The sequence below is a fragment of the Plecotus auritus genome (assembly GCF_963455305.1).
Source record: "Plecotus auritus genome assembly, chromosome: 2".
In the NCBI taxonomy this organism is placed as follows: Eukaryota; Metazoa; Chordata; class Mammalia; order Chiroptera; family Vespertilionidae; genus Plecotus; species Plecotus auritus.
The window spans coordinates 169,193,297-169,219,561 of NC_137771.1; the positions used below are offsets into that span (position 1 = coordinate 169,193,297).

At 43.5% G+C, this 26,265-nt stretch overlaps 2 protein-coding genes and 1 pseudogene across 3 annotated transcripts in view; 1 reads left to right on the top strand and 2 right to left on the bottom strand.

Moving 5' to 3' along the window:
• FAM162A (family with sequence similarity 162 member A) overlaps window positions 1-19,854 on the top strand; it is a 42,282-nt gene extending 22,428 nt beyond the window's left edge. Inside the window, exons 2-5 of the mRNA XM_080658106.1 lie at window positions 4,658-4,780; window positions 6,767-6,875; window positions 11,583-11,691; window positions 18,439-19,854. Coding sequence (XP_080514232.1) covers window positions 4,658-4,780; window positions 6,767-6,875; window positions 11,583-11,691; window positions 18,439-18,531 — 434 coding nt within the window. The 3' untranslated portion in view covers window positions 18,532-19,854. The remainder of the gene's footprint in view (window positions 1-4,657; window positions 4,781-6,766; window positions 6,876-11,582; window positions 11,692-18,438) is intronic.
• Window positions 16,200-17,308, bottom strand: LOC308242627 (prostaglandin E synthase 2-like; annotated as a pseudogene). Its single transcript has one exon. The product of its transcript is annotated as a prostaglandin E synthase 2-like (transcript).
• A 148-nt stretch (window positions 19,855-20,002) lies between the features above and the next one.
• On the bottom strand, window positions 20,003-23,230 carry WDR5B (WD repeat domain 5B). Its single transcript, XM_080658105.1, has 2 exons — window positions 23,065-23,230; window positions 20,003-22,648 (listed from the first exon to the last, which is right to left on the bottom strand). Exon 2 carries the CDS (start codon window positions 22,573-22,575, stop codon window positions 21,586-21,588), a length of 990 nt encoding a protein of 329 aa, XP_080514231.1. The 5' UTR covers window positions 22,576-22,648; window positions 23,065-23,230; the 3' UTR covers window positions 20,003-21,585.
• Between the last annotated feature and the right edge of the window lie 3,035 nt (window positions 23,231-26,265).

A 26,265-nucleotide genomic window follows, 5' to 3' on the forward strand; every position in this document is an offset into this window, starting at 1 on the left:
ATTTTAACAGGTGTGAGGTGGTATGTCATTATAGTTTTTACTTGCATTTCCCTAATAGCTAGTGAATTGAACATCTTTTCATATATCTGATGGCTTTTTGTATGTTGTCTTTTTTTCAATCCTCACCTGAGAATATATTTATTGATTTTAGAGAGAAAGGAAGGGAGAGAGAAACAATGATTGGTTGCCTCCCATACGCACCCCAACCGGGGATCAAAAATCATTGCTCAGCTGCATCCTGTACGCCCCACACTGGGGATGGAGTCTCCCATTCAGTTGGTTGCCTTTGTTTTGTTGTTGGTTTCTTTTGCTGTGCAGAATCTTTTTAGTTGACTATAATCCCATTCATTTATTGTTGTCCTTACTTCCATTGCCTTTGGAGTCAAGTTCATAAAATGTTCTCTACGACCACAGTCCATGTGTGTAGTACCTATGTTTTCTTCTATGTACTTTATTGTTTCAGATCTTATATTTAGGTCTTTGATTCATTTTGAATTCTTGTTCAAGGGGACCAACTGTAATCTAGTTTCATTTTTTTACATGTGGCTTTCCAATTCTCCCAGCACCACTTATTTTTTTTTTTTAATACTTTCTTGTTTTTGTTTTTCTAATATATTTTATTGATTTTTTACAGAGAGGAAGAGAGAGGGATAGAGAGTTAGAAACATCGATGAGAGAGAAACATCAATCAGCTGCCTCCTGCACACTCCCTACTGGGTATGTGCCTGCAACCAAGGCACATGCCCTTGACTGGAATCGAACCTGGGACCCTTGAGTCTGCAGGCCGACGCTCTATCCACTGAGCCAAACCAGTTAGGGCCCAGCACCACTTATTGAAGAGACTTTCTTTTCTCCATTGTGTGTTTTGGCTCCTTTGTCAAAATTTATTTTCCCATATGTGGTTTTATTTCTAGGCTCTCAATTCTGTTCCATTGGTATGTGTGTCTTTTCTTCTGCCAGTACCATGCTGTTTTGATTATCAGAGCTCTGTAGTATAATTTGAAATCAGATAGTGTGATACCTCCAGCTTCATTCTTTTTTCCCTCAGGTTTGCTTTGCCTATTCGGGTACCTTTGTGGTTTCATACAAACCTGGAAATTTTTAAAATTCTATTTCTTTAAAAAATGACATTGGGATTTTGATGGGTTATTGTATTAAATCTGTATATTGTTTGGGATAATTATGACCATTTTAACTATGTTGATTCTTTCATCCATGAACATGGTATATCTTTCCATTTCATTGTATCTTTTTCATTTTTAATAATGCTTTGTAGGTTTCAGAATATAGAAACCTACACATCTTTTGTTAAGTTTATTCCCAGGTTGTTGTTTTTTTTATTGCAATTGCAAAAGGAATTTTTTTTAATTTGTCTAAAGTTTCAATTTTAGTATATAGGAAAGCAGTGGATTTTTGTACATTAATTTGTATCCTGCAATTTTGCTATATTCGTTTATTGTTTCTAATAGTTTTTTGGTGGAGTCTTCAGTATTTTCTATATACAGAATCATGTCATCTGCAAAAAGTGGTAGTTTTACTTCTTCTTTCCCAATTTGGATGCCATTCATTTCTTTCTCTTGCCTGATTGCTCTGGCTAGGACTTCCAGAACTATGTTGAATAAGAGTGGTGATAGTGGGCCTTCTTTTTTTGTTCCTGATTTTAGAGGAAAAGATTTCCATTTTTCACTATTGAGTATGATAATGGCTAAGGGTTTGTCATATATGGCCTTTATTGTGTTGAGGTACTTTCCTTCTATACCCATTTTATTGAGTGTTTTGATCATAAATGGATAGTGTATCTTATCAAATGCTTTTTCTGCATCTATTGATAAAATCATATGATTCTTACCCTTTTATTAATGTGGTATATTACATGGATCGATTTGTGTATGCTGAATCATCCTTGTGCTCCTGGAATGAACCCCACCTGATCGTGATGTATTATTTTTTAATGTATTGTTGTATTCAATTTGCCAGTGTTTTGTTTAGGATTTTTGCATCCTTATTTATCAGAGATATTGGTCTGTCTAACCTTAAAATCTAATCTTAAAATCAAAGTATGCTTCTTGATGGCAGTGCAGTTGGAGCTACACAATGCCACCTTTGACATTTTGCTAAAAAAAAATTCCAACTTGAATCTGATCAAAGCTCAAACATTTGTTTACAAGAAATAGGGGAGTTAGAATATGTTAAGCAACACTATGGGGATGCAATTAACAAAATCTCAAATAAGGGAAATTCTATAGAACTAATGACCTAATTTCTTCAACAAATAAATCATACCAAAAAAGGAGGAGGGGGGCAGGCAGCGTGACCTACACAGGAAGCATCAACCATATTCAGTGTGTGCACCTATTTAGAATAAACCAACTAAAAAAATTATGAGCCCAAACTGAATCATTATTTGACCAAAGTGTGATGATAACAAGGAATTATTTTTTAGTAATACAAAAAAGTTATTGTTTGAAAAATTACTTGGTTTGAGATGCATACTAAAGTATTTATGGAAGAACTGACATGATTTTGGGATTTGATTTAAAATAAGTAGGGGAGAAGGAGAGGGTGGGGTCCAGATGAAACTATTTATTGGCCATGTATTGTTGAAACTGTGGTGAGTACATGGAGATTTGTAATACTACTCTATTGGTGCTTAGAACTTAGATTTAAAAAATTACCAACCTATATCTAGAGGCCCGGTGCACGAATTCATGCACATTCAAAGGAAATTAATTAGAAAGAAATATTTTAGAGACCAGGGAAGGACCGTGGGAGGGCTCTAGGGCGTGTCCAGCCCGTCTTGCTCAGTCCCGATTGGCCAGACCCCAGCAGCAAGCTAACCTACCCATTGGAGCATCTGCCCCCTGGTGGTCAGTGTGTGTCATAGCAACTGGTCGAGCAGTCAACCAAACGGTTGGACACTTAGCATATTAGGCTTTTATATATATAGATACAGTTTTATATATTTACTAGAGACCTGGTGCATGGCCCGGTGCAGGCCTGGCCTGTGGGGATTGGGCCAAAACTGGCAGTCTGACATCTCCCAAGGGATGTAGCAGTACCGAAGCTGCAGGCAGCCGGGGAGGAACCCAAACTGGGGCTGGGTGCCATGCCACTCCCGCTCATCCCGGCCCCACTGCACCTGCTGCCGCTGGTTGGTAGCACTGCTGTGAAGGCAGGAGAAGCTCCTGCCACCACAGCTGCACTCACCAGCCATGAGCCCGGCTTCTGGCTGAGCAGCGCTCCTGCTGTGGGAGTGCACTGACCACCAGGGGGCAGCTCCGGTCATAACGGGTCGCTTAGGCTTTTATATATATATAGACTAGAGGCCCAGTGCACGAAATTTGTGCACTTGGGAGGGTCCCTCAGCCTGGCCTGCGCCCTCTCTCAGTCCGGGAGTCCTCGGGGAATGTCCAACTGACAGCTTAGTGCTGCTGCGGAGGCGGGAGAGGCTCCCACCACCGCCATTGCACTCGCCAGCCATGAGCCTGGCTTCTGGCAGAGCAGCACTTCTCCTGTGGGAGTGCACTGACCACCAGGGGGCAGCTCCTGTTTTGAGCATCTGCCCCCTGGTGGTCAGTGCGCATCATAGCAACCGGTCGTTCTGCCATCCGACCGAAACCAGCTCTCTGACATCCCCTGAGGGCCCCGGATTGCGTGAGGGCACAGGCCAGGCCAAGGGACCCCACCAGTGCATGATTGGGGCCGGGGAGGGACACGGTAGGTTGGCCAGCCAGGGAGGGGCTATGGGAGGGCACCAGAGCATGTCCAGTCCATCTCACGCAGTCCCAATCAGCTGGACCCCAGCAGCAAGCTAACCTACTGGTCAGAGCGTCTGTCCTCTGGTGGTCAGTGCATGTCATAGCAAGTGGTTGAGTGGCCTTAGCATATCATTAGCATATTTTGCTTTGATTGGTTGAATGGCCAACTGAACAACTGGACACTTAGCATATTAGGCTTTTATTATATAGGATGATTGTGTGTATGGTTTTAAAATTACACATAACTCATGACTATATCCAAAGTTGATTTTTAAAAATTGATTTCAGAGAGAGGAAGGAAGAGAGAGAGAGAGACATGAGAAACATCCATCGATTGCCTCCCACATGGGGATCAAACCCACCAGTTTCTGGTGTATGGATGTCACTCCAATTAACTGAGCCATACCAGCTAGGGCTAAAGTTGATTTTTAATTGGAGAAATGTGACTTGGAAGAAATAAGGCTTTATAGAGCCCCTTGACATTGCAGCTTCCTACCCAGAGTTGGCCACAATAATATTGGCAAGTTGGTGTCTTGGTTTATCATGTCTGCAAGGTTGTTAATCTCTACCTAAACAGCCAGGTGATATAATACATAATATTTCCACCAAAACCTTTATTGTTATGAAAATGCTTGTGAGAAGTACTTTTATAAAACTTACAGCTGATAAAATGCTTATGTTGTAAATTGCTAATTTACTAATCAGCAACACATGTATATTTTAAAACGCTACCAAGCATAGCATCCCTATACATAGTATATGTAGCTTACATATAGAGTAGTATATTCATTTTCTAAATGAGTTAACTTTGTTAAATGAAATATATACTTTGTAGGCATTTCTGATTTGGAGACAATATCAGAGTTTCTTTCTCTGAGACATTTTTCTCTCTTTTCTAGGAAATTGTTTTAGGTTATGTGAAAGAGATGCTTCCTCATCTGTAAGGCTCACCAGAAACTCTGATTGGAAGAGAACAAATGGATTTTGCACCAAACCCCAGGAAAATCCAAAGCCTCCATCCCGTAAGTTTTTATTACTTTTCCAGTTATGGACGAGGCAGCTCCCAAAGAGGAGGGCAATTTGGAATAAAAAAAAAACTAAAAGAGGGTGGTCACTACATTATACCCTGTCACGTAGTTCAGGCCTCCAGATTGTACTGACATTGGTTGTGCTCACAGGTAGCAATTACTTCTTCATTTTCCTCATTTGTCATGTTTATTTCTTGCCTCAAAGATTGGACTGTCGCTTTTTGTAGGAGAATAGATGCACCAAAGTAAATAGTAGTCTGGAAATTAAAATTATCTTTTAAGGAACCCCAAATGTGAACCAAATCAAGAAATGATGCTTTGGCCCAAGCCGGTTTGGCTCAGTGGATAGAGCGTCGGCCTGCGGACTGAAGGGTCCCGGGTTCGATTCCGGTCATGGGCATGTACCTTGGTTGCGCGCACATCCCCAGTGGGGGGTGTGCAGGAGGCAGCTGATCGATGTTTCTCTCTCATCGATGTTTCTGGCTCTCTGTCCCTCTCCCTTCCTCTCTGTAAAATATCAATAAAATATATTTTTAAAAAAAAAAAAAAAGAAATGATGCTTTGGGTGAAATACAACCTGTGCTAAGGTCTGGCTTAGGTTTTAATTTCAGCCACGTTTAGTCCTATCCCTAACTCACACCCTTCTCACTCACCACTATAGGAAGAAGGAGCATAATTTACAAACTATAGGGTCCTAAGTACAATTTGCTTGTTGCTTCTTCATGGGAATATACTAGGGCCAGGCAGGTCTTGGTGAGTGGAAAGGAATCATACTCAAAATATATTTATCAAGAGCTTAAAATGTTTATACCCTTCGACCTGGTGTTTGACTTCTGGGCATGTATCCTAAGGAATAATTCCTACATATGGGAAAAGCTTTGACTATAAAGATGTTTCCATTTTTTATAGATAATAGGAAAATGAGAAATAAATCTAAATGTCAAATACTCTATGAATGATTAATTATGTATGTCAGATCTACTTGATGAGATTATGCAGATGTTGGAAATGTTGCTTATAAATACCATGTACTAGCATGGGGAATGTTATAATGCTAATGAACAAGGCAGGATTAAAAATTTTACATTGTGTGTATCAATGTAAAATTAGCATGATACAGATATAGCATTACACATACATATATACTTATGGGGATAAGCCTTAGGAAACACCAGAATAAAAATATAGGGATTATGCTATGACAAGAAAATTAGGGATGATTTTTATCTTTTTCTTTTTTTCACACCTATACTTCCTTTTTTCACATCTATACTTTGTGAATTGTCTTTAATGGGTATATAGTGCTTAAAATGAGAAGGAAAAAATACTATAGTGACAGTTGTGCCAAATCCTGGAAGTTTTAGATAAAACTACAACAGCACTATTTCTATACTTCTAAACCTCTTTTCTCGCCTTTGATTCTTTGGATGTTTTCCCTATTAATTTTCCTGTTCTTTTGCTGTTGCCTTCTGATGAAGTGAAAGGAACAGCATAAATAAAGGTATGGAGGTGGGAGTGAGTGTGACAGGTAGGTAACAGTCAAGGAGGTCTGTCTGCAGTAGAGATGTAGTTAGCATGTGGCATTTGGATGAGATTATCTCCAAGATCCCTTCTAACCTTGACATTCTGTCATTCCCTAATCTTTTCGGCTCCTTATCTTCAATGATTTCCCCTTTCTTAAAAAGTCTTTTTCCTGCAGTCTGTGGTTTTGTATGCTTCTCACTCAACTGCCTCTTTGGCCACTCCATTTTCTCCTGTCCCTTTTCTTGGGCCATGCCTGAGATTCAGCCCTTGGCCTCTTCTCATCTTTATCACCCTTGCTGATGGTTATCTCTACTCTGGAATAATTCATGAAACCTACACAGGTGGCAAAAATTCAGACCCAATAGATCTAAAATGGCACAAATAGCATTTTTTTGTTGCTAAATTTGAGAGTCATAATTTCACATTAGTAAGCATCTCGTCTTGTTTTTCTCATAGAGACTTACAGTCACAGAGTGCCATTACACAAACCTACGGATTGGGAGAGGAAGATCCTGATATGGGCAGGTCGCTTCAAAAAGGAAGATGAAATCCCAGAGACTATCTCGTGAGTGCTGGCCTTAGGGTTGTAAGCAGCTTTGTTTCTCACTGATCTGTTTTAAAGGAAAAGCAGTTCCTTTGAGTCTATTTAAAACCTATCAACCCAATTTTAAAACAGTTTTCACTTCTTGCCTTGGTGGTGTTGCTCAGTGGCTGGAGCATCGTTGTGTGCACCAAAGGAGTCTCGGGTTCGATTCCCCATCAAGGGCACTTATCTGGGTTGCAGGTTCGATCCCTAGCCCACCCCAGTCAGGACCTGTGTGGGAGGCAACCAGTGAATATCTCTCTCTCTCTTTCTTTCTCTCTGTTCCCCTCACTCCCACCTTTCCACCCTCTAAAAAAGCAATGGAAAAAATACCCTCAGATGAGCACTTCTCTAAATGTTTCCTCTTTATCAAGTACCTGGGATAAAAACAACTAGGATATCTCTCTTATCATTGATATGTCATGTAGTGCCTAGTGAATAGCACACTCTGAAGTCAACTAAGTTGATTTCTTCTCCTAGGTACAGGGACCAAACAGTGATATTCACTCTTTTTAGGTTGTTTTAATCTAGGTGTATTAGGTACCAGTGACAATAACTATATTCTATACAATTCACTCAAGTCTTCAGACATAGGCATAAAAGTATTTAAAAGCAACGTATTCTTTCTCTGGGATCCAGGAAAGAGTGCCTTCTGCCACCAACTTTGGGATCTTGGGACTTTTTCATAGTCTGTAGGTGATGGGTACAGATTCCTGTAACCCAGGGTTTCTCAACCTCAGCACTGCTGACATTTTGTTGTTGAGAGCTGTCTTGTGTATTATAGGATATTTAAGCAGCATCCATGTCCTCTTCACCCTGTATATGCCAGTAGCACTCATTAATGACAATCAAAAATGTCTCCAGCCCGACCAGTATGGCTCAGGGGTTGAGCGTCAACCTATGACCCAGGAGATCAAGGTTGGATTCCTGGTCAGGGCACATGCCCAGGTTGTGGGCTTGATGTCCAGTGTGGGTCGTGTAGGAGGTAGCTGATTCTCTCTCATCATTGATGTTTCTATCTCTCCCTCTCCTGTCTTCTCTGAAATAAATAAAAATAAATAAATAAAAATGTCTATAGGCATTGCCAATGTTCCCTGGGTGCAAAATCACTCCCAGTTGAGAACCATTACTCCACTGATCGGTTGCATCTTGCTAACAGAGATTCTGAGAAATAGATGCCATCTCCCCCATGGGGCATCATAGTCTTCAGAGACAGGGACTTGGGACAAAGTCCCATAGACAGTCCCTTCTAGCAAGAAAACTGTTCTTGCACCTTCTGGTCTCTGGTTTCAAGTTATGATTGTGAAAGATCTGGGTTCATTTAGGGTATCTTTTTCCAGGAAGATAAGTAGTATTTGCCTTCTCTTTACAACAGCTTTAAAAAAGAGCCCTTCTGCTTCTGCATATCAAATTAAACAGCACATTCTTTTCAGCAGGAGAAAATTACTTCAGCAGGAAATCCCTGGTCCTTCTTTGCTCAAGTGACAATGTGCTTTGACAATGTGCTTTCCTGGGAAATATCAATGACATTAGTTTCTTGCTTATCCCAATTTCTTTCTAAAAATCCCAGCAGAAAACAAGCTGGTATATACTCGTGGCCCTCATAGATGCTATATAGACTTTACTATGGAACACCTTCTTTAGTTCCCTTGTAGGTCCCTGGCCCTCAGATCCCCTGAAGCCCAAAGTACTACCTAGTGAGTTACTCTAGAACAGGCGTCCTCAAACTACAGCCCGTGGGCCACATGCGGCCCGCCAAGGACATTTATCCGGCCCGCCAGGTGCCGCTGCCTGTCCTGCTTAGCAGCCGACTCGTCCCGGGCCCGCAGTGCGCATAGGAATTTGTTCATAGTTTTTTTTTTAAACTATAGTCCGGCTCTCCAACGGTCTGAGGGACAGTGAACTGGCCCCCTGTTTAAAAAGTTTGAGGATCCCTGCGAGTCTAGAAGGCCTTTCTCTGAGCCCAGGCAACCATTTATCCTTGTGCTCTTAGTTCTGAACAGGCACTGTTTAACTTATCCATTGGGATTGGTCCCTGTAGAATGGAGGGTAATATCACAGCCTTATTTATGTGCATTTTGCTTTTTAAATGTTTCCTCAAATGTAAACTATATCATTTTTCATGATGATCACAGCACATCAGTTGGAAATACCAATTTATATAAAATATTGTTAACATGGGTGGTTGGTGGGATCTTAGATGCTCTTTTTTTTTTTAATTGATTAAGGTGTTACATATGTGTCCTTATCCCCCCCTTTGCCCCCCCACCCACCCACCCCCACTCATGCCCTCACCCCTCTGGTGTCTGCGTCCATTGGTTATGCTTATATGCATGCATACAAGTCCTTTGGTTGATCTCTCCCCCTTATCCCCACCCTCCCCAACCTTCCCTCTGAGGTTGAGCATCTGATTGATGCTTCTCTGTCTCTGGATCTGTTTTTGTTCATCAGTTTATGTTGTTCATTATATTCCACAAATGAGTGAGATCATGTGATATTTATCTTTCTCTGACTGACTTATTTCGCTTAGCACAGTGGTCGGCAAACTCATTAGTCAACAGAGCCAAATATCAACAGTACAACGATTGAAATTTTGTTTGAGAGCCAAACTTTTTAAACTTAAACTTCTTCTAACGCCACTTCTTCAAAATAGACTCGCCCAGGCCGTGGTATTTTGTGGAAGAGCCACACTCAAGGGGCCAAAGAGCCGCATGTGGCTCGCAAGCTGCAGTTTGCCAACCACTGGCTTAGCATAATGCTCTCCAATTCCATCCATGCTGTTGCACATGGTAGGAGTTCCTTCTTAGATGCTCTTAAAGAAAGTCAGTGTCCGTAGCAGTTGTCCCTGGTTTCTCCCACCTGCAGGCCCAGCTTCACTGCCTGGAGACTCCATCGCCACCTCACTGGGTCCCAGTGTATATGCTTTCAGGGAACTCCTTCCAAGCATGTTTTGTTGTTAGTCCTTACCCAAGGATATTTTTTCTATTAATTTTTAGGGAGAGTAGAAAGGAGGGAGGAGGAGAGACAGAAATATCGATGTAATAGAGACACATCGATTGGTTGCCTCCCACACGTGCCCCAACTGGAGCTGGGGAACGAGCCTGCAACCCAGATACATTCCTTGACCAGGAATCAAACCCATCACCCTTTGGTGCATGAGCCAACATTCTACCACTAAGCCATACCAGCCAGGGCCCAGCCAATTAAAAGACCTTTTTTATTGATCTTTAGAGAGAGAGGAAGGGAAAGGGGGAGAGAGGAAAGAAGAGGGAGAGAAACATCGATGTGAGAAACATGGATTGGCTGCTTCCTGCACGCCCCCATTAGGCATGTGTCCTGACCAGAAATTGAACCGGCAACCTCTTAGTTCATGGGTCGATACTCAACCACTGAGCCACAACTGGCAGGCGGACCAAAGCATTTTTAAAGTACTTTTTGTCCTTTGATTTCAAATGTAATTTGTGTTTAAAACATGAGAAGGAAAAACAAAACAAAACATGAGTGTGGGGGAAAAAAATTAGCACTCCAATCCCATCAGCTAGAGATAATCACTTACTATTTATACCCTACTGAGTAGCCGGGTTCTTTATTCTGAGACCACTAGGACTCCACATGCCCTACCCTGAAGCTCTACCAGACATTCAAGGTAATAGAACTTCAACCCACTGCCCACCTGCAGAATCACCAAGGTGAAAGGGCCTTTTCTTCAGACTCGCTTGTTTGGCCTCTCAGCTTTCACACAAGAATGATAATCTAATCCTCAACTTTCTGTTAAAGCACGTGGATCTGTATTCAGTGGACAGGTAAGAGAGGCACTTGAGAAAGAGCTGAAGTTCACTGTCACTCAATTTTAGTAAAACAGTTAAAAGATAAACAGGGCTCAGCCAATGTTGCTCAGTGGTTGAGTATCAACCCATGAACCAGGTCAGGGCACATCGGAGTTTCCAGGCCCGATCCACAGTCGGAGGCGTGCAGAAGGCAGCCAATCACTGATTCTCTCTCATCATTGATGTTTCTATCTCTCCTTCTTCCTTCCTCTCTCTGAAATCAATAAAAATATATATATATATTTTAAGTTATATATAAAGGGGGTATTGCTTAAAGGGTCTTTCTGCTGATCTAGATATTCTGAAATCTGTTCCTGGTTCAAAGCAGAGAACAGAAATCTGGGTATAAAAAGCACATTGTTTAACTCTCTCCTGTGTTTGTTTTCTTCTGAATTGTGCTTTGCGTTTAAAACTTATGAGATTCATTATAGTATCTGTCAGGATGTTCAGCTAATCATTATATCATATAATATCCTCTTGAGAACCTCAAGGAGAAACAGCTACTGATTTCAATTTTAGCACTGTCTACTAATGTGAAACTTTTGAGAGCCAAAATCAGGGCCCACCATAGCAAGCATAGATTCATATGCCTCGCCTTTTTTGTTCCTGACTTCACTTCCTATCTTTACACTTCTCCCTTTTTTCTACTTTAAATTTGTGATATCTCACTGTATTTTATATATATAAAGTGAGTTGTGAAAATGCCCCATCCTCCCTAAAGTCTTACAAGATTTCCAGGCCCTATCTCCTTTTTCATATTTATAGGCACCACTGCACTTCTGATTTGTGGTACACAAAGCTTTGTATCCTGCTGGCAACTTCAGAAAGTTAACTTTCTCTCATGATCTTATTGTATTATTAGGTTTGAGATGCTCGATGCTGCAAAGAACAAGCTCCGGGTGAAGATCAGCTATGTAATGATTGCCCTGACAGTGGTAGGATGCATCTTAATGGTTATTGAGGGCAAGCAGGTGAGAGAGGACTTCTATCTCTGTTTGTTTTCCACAAAGGGCCTATAGGAAATCAGGGATTGACTCCCATATTTATTCTTTTGAGAAGAGGCTGCTTTTACACAAGAAATTATAAGAAACAAAGATAGAGTAGGGCCAAACCTAAGATCATGCCTGGGGATGACTAGCAAATCCTAACTTTGGCAAGGAGAAGGACTAAGTTAGTTTTCTGAAAAGTAAAAAGTATTTATCAATCCCCAGATGTCATAAATAATGTGAAACAAGAAATATGACACTGGCAGATTTAATGATAGCTCCGTGCATGTCTATAAAGCACTCTTAGTACATGGGTTTATTTATCCTCGTTCTAACTGCCTTAATCCTGGTAAGCAGTCTTATCATAGTTCTCTACTTCAAGCTCAGCCAAGCTGGTCATATATCTGAAGACCATAGATCTTAAGCAGCACATAGGAATTCAAGCCCATAAATTTTTGTTTTAACATAGATAATTATTAATAGCAATCACTAATTGAATACTTTGCTGTTGTCTCATTTGAACCTCATAACACTGCACGATGGGTACTATTATTATAAAGGACCTCATTTCCAGCTGAGAAAAGATAGCTTAGGAAGGTCATGCATCTCAATTTAAACCTAGACTTAATTGAGGTGATATTAAAATTGCTCCCACTTATTGAGTGCTTATTATAGAACAGGCATTGTTAAACTCATTTATTTACCACAGTAACCCTAAAAGGTAGGTTCTCTTGTTATCTGTGTTTTATAAAAGAACATGAAGCTTAAAAGGTGTTAAATAATTTTCCCAAAGTCACATAGCTAATCTACACTAATAAAAGAGAAAGATGCAAATTGACCATACCTTCGTGATGCCCACCAGCCAATCAGGAGTAAGTATGCAAATTAACCCAACAAATATGGTGGGTTAATTTGCATACACAGGCCCCATCAGCCAGGGGCGGGATGCTTGTGTCATCACCATGGCGACGACGCAGGAGTTCCACACCGCCCCAGCCACTCTGGGCCTCTGGGCAGCGTGGGAAGGCGGAAAGGCAGTTCAGGGGCCTGAGCAAAAGTGGTGCCAGCAGCCAGAGGAAGGAATGCCCATTCTTGCATGAATCTTCGTGCATCGGGCCTCTAGTAAGAAGATAAAAATTGAGAGCCAAGTATGCAAGTCATCAAACTTTATACTATACTATCCTGTGATTAAAATATAGTTTTATATGCAGCAGCACTAGTCAAGCCCTTATTTTAATACTTTGTGTAATTCTGTGTTTCACAGTTTACATGTGGAAACGGATGTCTTGTATCTATTATCAGATATTTAAAATTTTTTTCTACAAACTCAGTGGTAACTGACCTCCTTCTCCCAAGAGTCTATAGAAAAGGGAAAGGAACTACCAGCTCTCTTTAGTCTTGGAATGTTAAATATTGTTAGGCTGATGTTCTGGGAGCAAGAAGGGCAGTGTGCAGACCTGGGTGAAGTTCTTTCGATAACTCTTCCTGCCCCACTTCAGTTTTTCTTCTATCTCCCTCTTTGACCTCTCATGCTTAGTTCTGACTGAAATCTGCAGAAGCAGATGAACAGGACATAGGGGTTTCTAGAACACTTTATATGTGAAATTACAGATAAAAGAAAATACTACCTTATATAGTGGTAGTGTCATTTATTTGGTATAAAAATTTTGGTCTGTTAATATAAGCTTCACATATAATGTAATAGGTCACAGAGAGGGAAGCAAGGGAAGAGGATGGCTGCCTCTCCCCCACTGTTGTTTGCTCTTTAAGGATGGAGTTGTAGGATAGAAACTGCTGGAAGTCATCAATGATAGTATTTAGTTAAGTCTGGGATCCCCGAAGCTGAATGGTTTTTGGTATGAAAGAATACAAATGAGTTGGAGAAGGAAAATATGGTAGCAACAAAAAAAGTAAAAGGAGAAAAAAGGGATAAAAATGAGAACATATTTAATACTAAAGGGAGGGAAAAGGGAAAAACAAAAGAATCCTAATATATAAAAACCCTGGGTCGTAACAACCGGTAACGACTAAGGCTCAACCAACTGGAAGTCCAATCAGAACCAAATCTGGGTCAACTGTGAGGAGCCAATGGCTGTCTAGGAGGTGGAGCTTTTGATGCTGACAGGCATAGAAACTGACCAATCAGAACCAAATTGGTCGGCAGAGGAGGGCAGTTGGGGGGCAAGATCAGGCTAGCAGGGGAGGGCCGTTGGGTGTGAGATCAGGCCAGCAGGGGAGGGCAGTTGGGGGCAACCAGGCTTGCAGGGGAGGGCAGTTGGAGGCAAGATCAGGCCAGCAGGGGAGGGCAGTTGGGGGCGAGATCGGGACGGCAGGGGAGGGCAGTTGGGGGCAACCAGGCTTGCAGGGGAGGGCAGTTGGAGGCAAGATCAGGCCAGCAGGGGAGGGCAGTTGGGGGCGAGATCAGGCCAGCAGGGGAGGGCAGTTGGGGGCAACCAGGCTTGCAGGGGAGGGCAGTTGGAGGCAAGATCAGGCCAGCAGGGGAGGGCAGTTGGGGGCGAGATCAGGCTGGCAAGGGAGAGCAGTTGGGGGCGAGATCGGGACGGCAGGGGAGGGCAGTTAAGGGCGATCAGACAAGCAGGCAGAGGCAGGGGCAATCAGGCAGGTAGGCAGAGGGGTTAGGGGCAATCAGGCAGGCAGGCAGAGGCAGTTAGGAGCCATCAGGCAGGCAGGCACCTTAGGAGCCAGTGGTCCCTGATTGCGAGAGGGCCTAAACCAGCAGTCGGACATCCCCCAAGGGGTCCCCGATTGGAGAGGGTGCAGGCTGGGCTGAGGGAACTCCCCCCCCCCATGCACGAATTTCGTGCATCAGGCCTCTAGTCTATACATATAAAGAGGTAATACGCTAATTTGTCCATGATGGTGTCCCCGTAATGACCAATTTGCATATTGATGCACACGCAGCAGTGGGTGGGTGGCCGGAGCCAAGTTCCTGGGGGTCTGAGGAGACTGCCTGACAGGAGCCCAGACTGCAAAGAAGGAAGAGGAAACGGCCACAGGGAGCTCTTCCAATCCCCCTGCATGGACACCCTACCCCAGCCCCCGCACCCATAGGGGGATGGGGAGGCTGACCGGATGGGGAGAAGATGCAGCCTTGGGGGTAGCTGCAGCCCGCACCTCCAACTCCCGATCTCTTCCCCTGCCACCCCTGCAGGGGCACCCACAACAATAGCATGCCGGCAACCACCCATCAGCACCCGTGGGGCCCGCAGCTTGCCACTGCCGGGCCCCCTCCACTGGGGCCGAGCACACCTCTCTTCCGTACAACTCCAGACCCGGGTGGAGGCAGGCCTGAGCGGCTCCTGAGGGTGAGACCCTTCTCCCCAACAGCAGCAGCACTGTCTCCGCAGAGGAAGTGCGCTAAACCTCGCTGGGGGTGCGGCTAAACCCGCCCTCCTAGCCTGCCTGGCTCCACCCTGGCCCGGCCCCCACCCCAATCCAGGAGATTGGAGCCGCACCCTGAGCAGGTACAGCTGCAGAACAGCCAGGTACAATTTAAAGAATGGCACCAAGCAGGAAGGTTTGACAGTTACTCCCCCTTCAGCCTCGCTGCCCCCCTAACTCGCTGCCCCCGGCCAGCGCCTCCAGGGACAACCACTGCCTCAGGGCTGCTGGCCAGAGCCCACCCCTCTGAGGCTTGCGGAACCCTCTACAAAGCTTCCATAGCTACAGTCCCAGGAAACAATCATGCCCTCCTCCCCTAATCAGCACCTGCTACCTACGAGAGTACCCATGAGCTTAAAAATAACAATCCCTTCCTGTTTAGACATTACTTACTTGATGAAACATTTCTAGGTTTATTAGTTCAGAACCTCCTCGTGACAACCCAGTGAGGTAGGCAGAGAAGAGATTACAATTCCCATGGTATATGCCTATGTATTCAGAAATGAAGCTCAGAGAGGAAAAGTGTCAAGCCCACTGGTTCCCAAGGTGCAGCACACGCCCCACAGGGGGGGCAGTTTTATTTCAAGTGGGGGAAATTCGAGAATGAGTTAACAGTTAATTTTTTGCATTTTTTTTTTTCACGGCAGAATCTTTTTCTTTATTTCAAACAAGACAGAGTCTGGGTGAGTGGCTGGGTGGGTGGCTGGGTGGGGGAGGGGAGCAGGAACATAAGGAGCCAAGGATGGGCCTCTCCCTAACCCAGGAAGTCCCTACTTCCCTTGTCCAGGGCAGGGGCCCAACCCAGTTCCCACCCACAGGGTTAGGCAGGACAGCCACTGAGAGCCCAGGGCCGGGACGAGGGAGGTAGCCTCTCTGTGCCCCTCAGGGGGCTGTGTCCCCCAGCAGCCCAGGGCCCCCAAAGGTGTCCAGTGTTAGACACAGAGAATGCTGTGGGGTGGGGGTGGACGAGAGGTAGCATGACCCTGTCACCCTGCACAGCGTCACTGAGTGCTGGCCCAGTGGCCCTGGTGCCGGCAGCTGGTATCTCCTGTGGCCTCCGGTTCCTCCTGGGCGGGGGGGGGGAGGCTCCTTCACTGGAGGGCCTCGTCGGCGATGGCCTTCTCCACCCGCAGGTACCAGGACTGGATGCGGGTGTGCCGCATCAGGTCGTCGAAGGCCTCCAGGCCCTCCATCACTCACAGCACGCCATACACCACCAGATCAGCCAGGTTGGGCTTCTGGCCCCCCCATGAAGGGCCAGTCTTTGCCTACAGCTGCCACCCACTTGTTGGCAGCCTCATACAGGTCTTCACGTACATCATCCTGGAGGTGGTGCCTGCTCTTGAGCCGCTTGCTGATGAAGTACATGGCAGCTGCACCCACATACTTGGCCATGGCGCCCTCCACAGCCCCGAACTTGCCCTCCCGGACAATGTAGTCGAAGGAGGCCAGGGCCTCGGCGGGTGTGCGGTACACATTGGGAGAGATCAGGTGCACCAGCCAGTCATCCGCCCACTGCCTCCACTTCATCTCCTCGGTCCTGGCCTCCTTCCCACCATACATTTGCTGGGCCTCCTTCTCGTCCAGCATGAGCCAGTACTTGTTGCAGAATTCGGTCACCTCCTTGCCCTGGTCGTTCGTGGCCTTCATGGGTGGATAGTAGGTGATGACATCCAGGGGCTTCCCTGACACCAGGTAGGACTTGAGGGCACTGATGGTGACAGAGAAGTCATTCAGTTGTTGCAGGCTCTCTCCTTCCTGGGCCAGCAGGATAGGCACCTTCCTGTAGGTGGGGAACTTGATCTCAGCCCTCCACACAGGGTTCACCTCCACCACCTGGTAGGGCAGGGCATGGAAATTGAGGAAGGTGCGGACCTTGCTGCAGAAGGGACACATTTTGTACTGGTACAGAGTCAGCTGCAGGCTGTTGGACAGGGAGAGCTGTGCGGCGGAGGGCTGGGCGCGCAGGTGCCACCGCACATGCGGTGTAGTACAGCCCCACAGTGCCTCCCAGGGCCAGAGCCACCCTCCCCAGGAGCCACTGGCTCCCCTTGCGGGCGATGGCGGTGGGGCTCGGGCCTCCCGCCGCCCCTGCGAAGCCAGCCCGGCTCTGCACTGGGAGTCAGGGCGCCGGATTACCGCCCAGTCTCCAGGCCAGAGCGCACCCGCTAGGCCACAGCACCCATGCAGCCTGGGCCATGTTCTGTTTTGCATTTCTTATGATTCTGGGGGGCCTCATCTACAGCGTATCCTACATAATAAAAGGTTAATATGCAAATGACTGAATGGTGGAATGAGTGGTCATTATGATGCACGCTGACCACCAGGGGGCAGACACTCAATGCAGGAGCTGCCCCCTGGTGGTCAGTGCACTCCCACAGGGGGAGTGCTTCTCAGCCAGAAGCCAGGCTCACGGCTGGCGAGCACAGCGGCAGTGGTGGGAGCCTCTCCTGCCTCTGGGAATGCTAAGGATGTCCAACTGACGGCTTAGGCCCACTAAACCGTCCGTCAGACATCCCCCTAGGGCTCCTAGACTGTGAGAGGGCACAGGCTAGGCTGAGGGACTCCTGCCCCAAGTGCCCAAATTTTGTGCACCGGGCCTCTAGTCTATACTAATAAAAGGGTAATATGCTAATTAGACCAGACGTGTCCCGGACATCCTTCTGGACAAAGCCACAGTGGCTCGGCGGCTGCGAGGGCCGGGGCTCAGGCAGCTGCCACAGCTGTGAGGCCCAGGGTTTAGGCAGCAGCTCAGCGGCTGTGAGTGACGGGGCTCAGGCAGTTGTGAGCCCCGGCGGCTACGCAACCCGGGGCTTAGGCAGCCGTAAGCCCAGGTGGTTGCGAGGCCTGGGGCTCAGGCAGCCGTAAGCCCAGGCGGTTGTGAGGCCCGGGTCTCAGGCAGCCGTGGGCTCAGGCAGCCATGAGCCCCGGTGGCTGGGAGGCCTGGTGCTCAGGGAGCCGTGGGCATAAGCCATCAGTAGGACATCCCCTGAGGGCTCCCAGACTCTGAGAGGGGGCAGGCCAGACTGAGGGACACCGCCACCCACCCCAGTGCACAAATTTTCGTGCACCAGGCCTCTAGTAAATTATTAGAGAAGAGAGACAAGAAGATTTAAAGAATGAGGCCAGAAAGGAAGATAAGTGCTTGAATGGATGGACTGATGGACTGTGAAGCAGTAGAGGAAGCAGAAGTCACATGGAAGGGACTGCTGTGCCCAGTGTGCATGCACCAGACCGTTCCATTCTTGTACTGCTATCGCTAACCTGCTGCTATCAGTGACATCATTCACAAATGGGCATAATTTCTTGTTCAAATTTGTTTCATTTTAGGCTGTCAAAAGACACGAGTCTTTAACAAGCCTGAACTTAGAAAAGAAAGCTCGTCTGAGAGAAGAAGCAGCTATGAAGGCCAAAACAGAGTAACAGAGGTATTCATGTTGGCTGGATTTTGAAAGTCTAAGAATAATGTGTCAGCAACAAGCTTGTCTTAAAAGAATGTGGTATGAGGATCCATTACATAAAATTTATGGTTTGTACAAACATACCATTTCCCTATTTCTGCTTTAGAGGTACAAATAAATTTTCTTTAATGACTTGTCTAATTTCATGGCTTTGATCAGGTTAAATGCATCCTCTCAACTTTTTTAATGAAACTATTAAGACAACTTATTTTGACTTAAATATTAACTCTTTAGAGTCAGGTTCTATATCTTACTTTCCTTCCCATTACCAAAGTGACCTCTCCCCCGAAGCCAAAATGGCTTTTTTCTGTATTTCTCTCTCTTATTTGTATTCCTTTCTGGGGAGATAAGGAAGGCCAGCTGAGTACACTGCCCAAGTGCATCTCAGAGAGCTAACCTCCTCAAGTGCCATGGTTCTTCTCAGAGCCCTGGGAAGCAGACAGACCACACTTTGCCATTCTGGGGTGTGCTGGCATAGAGGCTTTTAGGAGCACAGTCCTTGAAAATGTCCTAGCAAGGTGATGATAATGATCTTGCCACAGGTTTCTGAGGACTTTGAAATCCCAGCATCATTGAATTGCTTGGGACCAGCAGTCACCTCTTCTGCTCCATGGCTTAGAATTCCTAACTGGTCCTTGTCCTGCTGCCTTTACACTAAATTTCTCAATTATGAAAGTCTATCAAATGCATTTTCTTATTAGGTTGCATTTGCACCTGGTATATATCTCACTTTGGGATGCTAAGCCGTCTCATATTTAGGTATAAATGCTGGTTTCTATTTTAAATAGTCATTTATTCTCTCACAAATAATAGTGGATGACAAGTCTTCACAGCCATCTCAATCTGTTTGGTCTCATAACAGGGTTATAGCAGATTAAAATGCAGCTGTTCAGGAACTTGGCTTAATAAAATGTAATACATCAGTTTACCTAGAGCTTTGTAACTATCTGATGTTAATGATGTTTGTCTATAAATTTTATTTTAGAGTAATTTGACCATAGCTTCTTTTTAGATACCAAATTCTTTTATTTTTATCACTTGAAAATTTACTATCAAAAAGCACTGTTTCTTGCACATTTTAGATTAGTTTATTATTTTTGAACATTTATGTTACATCTTACCTAAACCAATGTTCTAAATATGGGTAAATTTTAATGTACTTCTTTTAAAAATAAGTAATCTTTCTTCATAGAACAATACCATTTTTAATTTCTAAAGTAGCATTTTAAAGTGTTGTATCTTGGAGAGTTATTATAATAAAAATGTTTCCTTAAACCAAAGCTCACATATGCAACAAGAATACACACAATCTTTTCTCATTTTGTGTCATTCTTCTGTTCAGTAACTTATAGTGACTACCTCTTTATGAATTAAATACAAATTCCTTGGCCAGAATTTCAGACCTGCCCCTATCTAATCTCACTTCTCCCAGTACCCTCACATACTAACTTCTCAGCACTCATACCCTACTAGTAACTTTTAATATCTTACGTTCTTCAGAACTTGTCAAGCAATTCAGATTTAATGAGCACTAGTATAAAATATTGTAGAACACAAAAGAAGACAGTTTTGCTCTTGATACTTTCAATTAAATTACTGTTGTACTCTTTTGCTTAATTTCTAGATTTTTTTTTCATGTTTACCCTGTCTCTATAGGTAATGGGCAGAAACCATTTTCCATTTTATATTTTATATAAGCCTTCTTTGAATAAAGTTAAAATGTGAGATTTTACTCAGATACAACAAAAATAATAGTATGGAAAATTAATTCCAAAAAGTTAGTGAAAGCAGGCAAGGAATAAATTAAGTGCTGGTGATATATTTCATTGTCATTCATCAAACATTACTTGAGTCCCTTCTATATACAAAAACTGAGAATACAAAGATCAATAGTAGGACATATTTCTTGTCTCCACAGAACACATAATATACTGGAAATATGGCCTATGAAACCATTACAATACAAATTGACAAGTGATATATTTTGAACTTTAATAACAGAAATGATAGAAATAGCAATAGCCCTCACTGGTTTAGCTCAGTGGATAGAGCATCAGGACCCTTTGAATTGAAAGGTCCTGGGTTTAATTCCGGTCAAGGGCACATGCCTTGGTTGCTCAGTCCCCTGTAGGGGGCGTGCAGGAGGCAGTTGATCAATAATTCTCTTATTGATGTTTCTATCTCTCCTCCCTTCCTCTCTGAAATCAAATATATTTTTTAAAATAATAAAAATGCTTTCTTTTTAAAAAAAGAAATAGCAATAAAACCTAACTCAGCTGCCAACTGTGGTTGGAGCCAGGCAGGCAGTGATGGCTCCACAAAGTACTGATTTCTGGACTAAGTTTGAAGCATGGATAGGAAGTAGTGAGTCAGTCACATAATGAAAGACAGTGGCCTCACCACTCCAACATTTAGCTTGTTTGAAAATCATGAGGGCCCAACCTGACAAGCCATCTAGGGGTCCTTCAGTAAAATGCCATTTATAATGTTTTAGACTCTCAGAACAAACCTAACCATGACTTATTTTTCCCAATTAAAGTCTACTTGGTAGGCTATCACTTAGTGTGAGTGGTGCCTGACCCACATCTCCAGTCCACCACCATCCCAGGCTTATGCTCTTATTCATCTGATCTCCCAAACCAAAAACCTTGGAGTTATTCCAAACTCCTTTGCTCTCCTCATTTAATTATTCATTCTGTCTTGTGAATCTTCTAAATATTCCTCAAATATACCAATCCTTTAGAATAGTCATTGAGAAGAATAGAATGGAAATCTATTCAAGGACAGACACAAGAGATTAATAACAAATTTCAAGATTAAAAGTCAGAAGCCCTGAGTTTTAGACTTGCTTTTCCAACTGTCTTGCTTTGAACATTTAGGTTATAGGTCTTAAAATCTTATATAATTCAAGAGAATGTTAAGAAGAAATATAAACCATGCCAAAATTAAGAGAAATCATCTTTTAAAATATACAACTTTTTGCCAACTTGGCTCTACTACTTGATTTCTAAAGGGTTTAGTAGTTACTTATCCACAGTTTAATTGTTTTGTCATTTCCTAATGCTGCTGATGCAATGATGTTTTCTGTAGGATGGCAAGCTGCTGAGATTACGACATCTGTATGACCTTGTAATTTCTGTACAATCTCTTTAGTCTGAAGATTCCAAATGTAAACTAGGTTATCCTCTGAACCAGACACAATCCACTTCCCACCAGTAACTGAAAAATTGGCAAATATGCAGTATTTCTCATTTTTATGACCAGTGTATGTCTTCAGGCATCTGCCTCTGCTATAATCCCATAGTTTAAGAGTATTATTCAAAGTTGCAATGAGAATGTATTTACCATTTGGAGAAAATTTTACAAAAGAGACAGGAGGGTTATCATCATCAACAAGTGTTTTTAAACACTGACCTGATGCAGCATCCCAGATTCTACAGATGCCATCGTAACTACCTGACGCTATCAAGGACCCATTACAACTAAAATGAACAGCAGAAACTGGGTCAGAATGAGCAGACAAAGTCTTGAGGCATTTGCCTGTTTTCACCTCCCATATTTTCACACTCTCATCAAAAGATCCTGAAATTATTAGGTTGGATGGTGGATTGAAATTACAGCAAAACACGTAATTACTGTGCCCCTCCAGCGTTTTCAAGCATTTCCCTGATCTCACATCCCAAATCTTTAGAGTTTTATCATCTGAGGCAGAAACAAGACGACTGGAATCTGATGACCAGTCAACATCTGATATTTCCAGACTGTGACCATGAAGTATTTTCTCCTTTTTTCCATCATAGGCTCCCCAAATTATAATTACTTTGTCAGCAGAAGAACTTGCTAGCCACTCTCCATTAGGACTAAACTTAACTGATGATACTGCTTCCATATGTCCCACAAGAGTACATCTGAGAGCATAGTTTGGTTTTTCATACACTTGTTTGCTCTGATTGGCTGATGAGGTGAGGGCTGACTCTGCTTTGGCATCTGATTCCTTTGTTGCCATGGCTTTGAAGCTCCAAGTCACTAGGTTGGCTCAATGTCCGGTCCTGAACCAGGCAGCCCAGTATTTTGATTTTCTGCCCAGCAAAATGAAGATTAAAACATTAGATTATTAGACTCAAAAATAAACGGTCTTTAATGATAATTTCTGGATCATCTTTAAATTACTATATACATGGCTTGGACTACTTAAGTTTTTCCTCACTTCCTTCTGTAAACAAATACTTGAGAAATATTATTTAAAAGTCCCATGTACTGTCAGCAAGTAAAGTATTAATGTTGGGTATTTTGTGAACGTACACAGGCGTCCAAAGTGGCGCGGGGCAGGGCAGGGCGCAGGGAAATCTCTATATAAACTATTTCTCACGGCCCCTCCCCCCAGTTGGACAGGTTTGAGAACACTGAGCAACCCTACCAGTCTGGCAGAGTTTAGGTACTTTAGCATGAATGCATCACCGCTTTAAACAGAAGATTTCAGAAGCTAAGAGAAAACCTGCGTAATCGCCGTTATTTGAGGCCCAGCCTGCCGACTGTATTCTGCAGATACAAACGGGTCCTCATCGCCGCGTCATTCGCTAAAACAGCCGACCGGACGCTGAGCGCATGCGCAGAGGGAGCCACCTCCTACTTCCGAGTTCAGGTGAACTTCCGAGTTCAGGAGAAGCTCTCGTGCGCTTGCGCAAAAAAAGGAAGCGGTTTCCTTCCGGTCTTCTTTGCCCCCGCCTTCTGCACGAAATGCGCAATGTCTTCTTAACCCAGGGGACCTGATTGTTCCAGATCTGACCGGCTAGAGTGGAAAGCAGTGAATACGACAAAAAACATTTCTTTTTACAAACCGTGTCACAAGAAAGGACTGCATTTTCCGATGCCTTTAGCCGCAAGGCTAAGCCCACATTGCTGCCCAGACAGTGCGCGTTTGGGAAATGTAGCTAAGTCTCGTGTACAGCAGGGCTGCAAATAGGCTAGGGGAGCGAAGCGACTTCTGGTCTTAAAGTTTTCCCTAAAAGCCATGGCCGGATTGCTCAGTCGGTTAGAGCGTCATCCCCATGCACCAAGGTGACAGGTCAAGCCGGGTCTGGGCATGTAACAGGAATCAACCCCTGGCCTGTGTTTCAGTGGTTAGGAGGTCACGGTTGGATTCCGGTCAGGGCGGGTTGTGGGCTCAATACCTAGTAAGGGGGGGTGAGGGGCAGGAGGCAGCCAATCAATGAATGATTCTCTCTCATGGATGCTTCTCCCTTCCTCTCTGAAATCAATAAAAATGTATTTTAAAAATAAAAAAGAATCAACCAATATAAGTGGAACAACAAATTGATGTCTGTCTCTTTCCTCCTCCCCCTCCCTCTTTCTCTAAAATCAGTCAATAAAAATAAATAATGAAGTTTCCCCTAAATGTTTAGAAAAGGATAAAAGAATATGTCAGGGCCTTTAAACGTCAATGCTCAGAGAGCATGATCTGGTAGTGCTGGGGTAAACGAGCAAACATTTAAGCACTTCCTTATACAGTAATTTAAGCTTCCAAAGAAAATTAAGGAAAGTTCAGATCTGCATAGGTGCTTGAGACAGAAAAGGGACAAAGAAGTTGGTGGAATGGGATAAGAAATGTGTACAGTTACTTCTAATTAGACTTTAGAGAGTATACCCCAGTTTTAAGAAATGAGTAATGGTCGTGAAAGTATTACCTAAATGATACATTTTTTCAGATATAATTACACTCTTTAAACAAAAATAGGTTTACAAAAAAAACCCTGGTAATTTCTCCAATCCTTGAATTGCTTAATAATGAGTGCCTGAGAGAGTCAGCAAGTGTTCTGTTTTAAATGGTTTTCCCCATAGCCCAGAAGGCAAATATCCTTCATGTTTTCTGTCGAGAATTAAAATATTTAAAAACAAAGGGTTTCCTATCTTATAAGGGAGTAGAGGCCCAGTGCACAAAATTTGTGCATGGGTAGTGTCTCTAGCAGCTGCCAGCTGCCGGCCTCCCTTTCCCCAGCTGCCTGCTGCTACCACCAACCGGGGCCTGCCTTTGCACTGGCCTTGGCCTGGTGCCACCCGCTCACCTGCTCCATCCACCATCCTGCCGTGGTCCCACTCTCCTCTGGGCCCTTTGGGGCCGGCAGCACCTCCACTGCCACAGCTGCCAGGGCCACATTACCAACTCCAACCATGTTCTGTGCCGCCCCCTGGTGGTCAGCACACATCTAACTCCCAGTCAGTGGAACTCCCGCCCATGGGGACAATTTGCATATTAGCCTTTTATTATATAGGATAATTGGTACAACAGCACAATTATATCACCTATAATAATCATCACCTATAATAACTATAGTAAAAACCTCATCACTTTACAACCCTACTACTTTAGTTTGGAAATTATACAGGAATTGCACAAATGCTTTAGTCTTAGTCCAAATCAATGAGATAAACATCTTTTTTTTTCTAGATAAACATCTTTAAAATGGTTTGGAGCTTCCATTTACACACATTATGGTTCTTCTTAACTACCATGGACCTCCCTTCTGAAACATTTTAAAAAGACAACACATTTTCACTGTAATGTATCTTAAAGTTCAATTCTGATTAAACTCTGCCTCCTCCCTCTCCTATCCTCCCATTATCCTAGATTAGTGTGATCGTTGCTAGGAAACTTAGAAACATTTTCAATTCTGCATCAATTTAAATTATTTCCATTGTAATTAATTCATTAAAAATAAATTTAAAAGTATTTCAGGAAACCAAGTGTAGGCTTTGTTCCAAAGAATTTAAGCAAATCTATTTTTCCAATATCTGTTCTATTGTGCTGGGAGGGTAAAGAAAGAGGAAATTAGACAAGGTAAACACATGACCTGAGGACTAGGTTGGGGTGTTAGTGCTGGAGTATAGTTAGCCCACTAGAAATACCACAAGCATGAGGGAAAGGGGGCACATGAGAATGTGTTGATAGGAATATCCAGAAAAATAATTTTTCCAGAACCTGACTGAAAAAAAATTTCCAGTATTAAAATCCATTTCTTGATTTCTGGATTTTTTTTTTTCTACAAAAAGCATCAGGAATTCATGTAAAGGAAATTAAAGCTATGACTATAACTAGTTAAACCATTATTCACTAGTCATGTTCTAATATTAACATGTAGTCATAATACTGTAGTCCTTGTGAATTAAGACTAAGAATTTCATAGTTTACTTCCTTGGGGGCACAGGAGCATCAGCAAGTATGGAGTAAGAGCAGGGTAAAAGGGACAGGAACCATAATTATACATTTGCTTTGGGGCTCTCAAAGTACCTTACACAGTCCCGTTTTTTAACAATTTCTATATTTGCAGCCTTTAATTGCCACCAAACAAGTGATTTGGAAGTTTTCCTTCCTGTAGAAATCAAGTTATTTTCTTTAAATTTCCCATAAAAATTTTTTTAATTTTTATTTATTTTTGTTAATACTCAGCCAAAGATAATTTTCCATTGATTTTCAGAGAGTGAAAGGGAGAGAGATGACACAGAGAGAAACATCGATGTGAGAGAGACACATCAATCGGCTGCCTCCCGCACACACCTCGACCAGGGATGGAACACACAACCCAGGTATGTGCTGACTGGGAATCAAACCAGTGACCTTTCAGTGCACGGGACTGTGCTCAACCAACTGAGCCACAACAGCCAGGACATTTAATTTATTGACTTTAGAGGGAGGAGGAAA

What these genes read in the sequence shown, in the direction of transcription:
- WDR5B (XM_080658105.1), bottom strand. Translation starts at nt 22,575, where the DNA reads ATGGCAACAAAGGAATCAGATGCCAAAGCAGAGTCAGCCCTCACCTCA.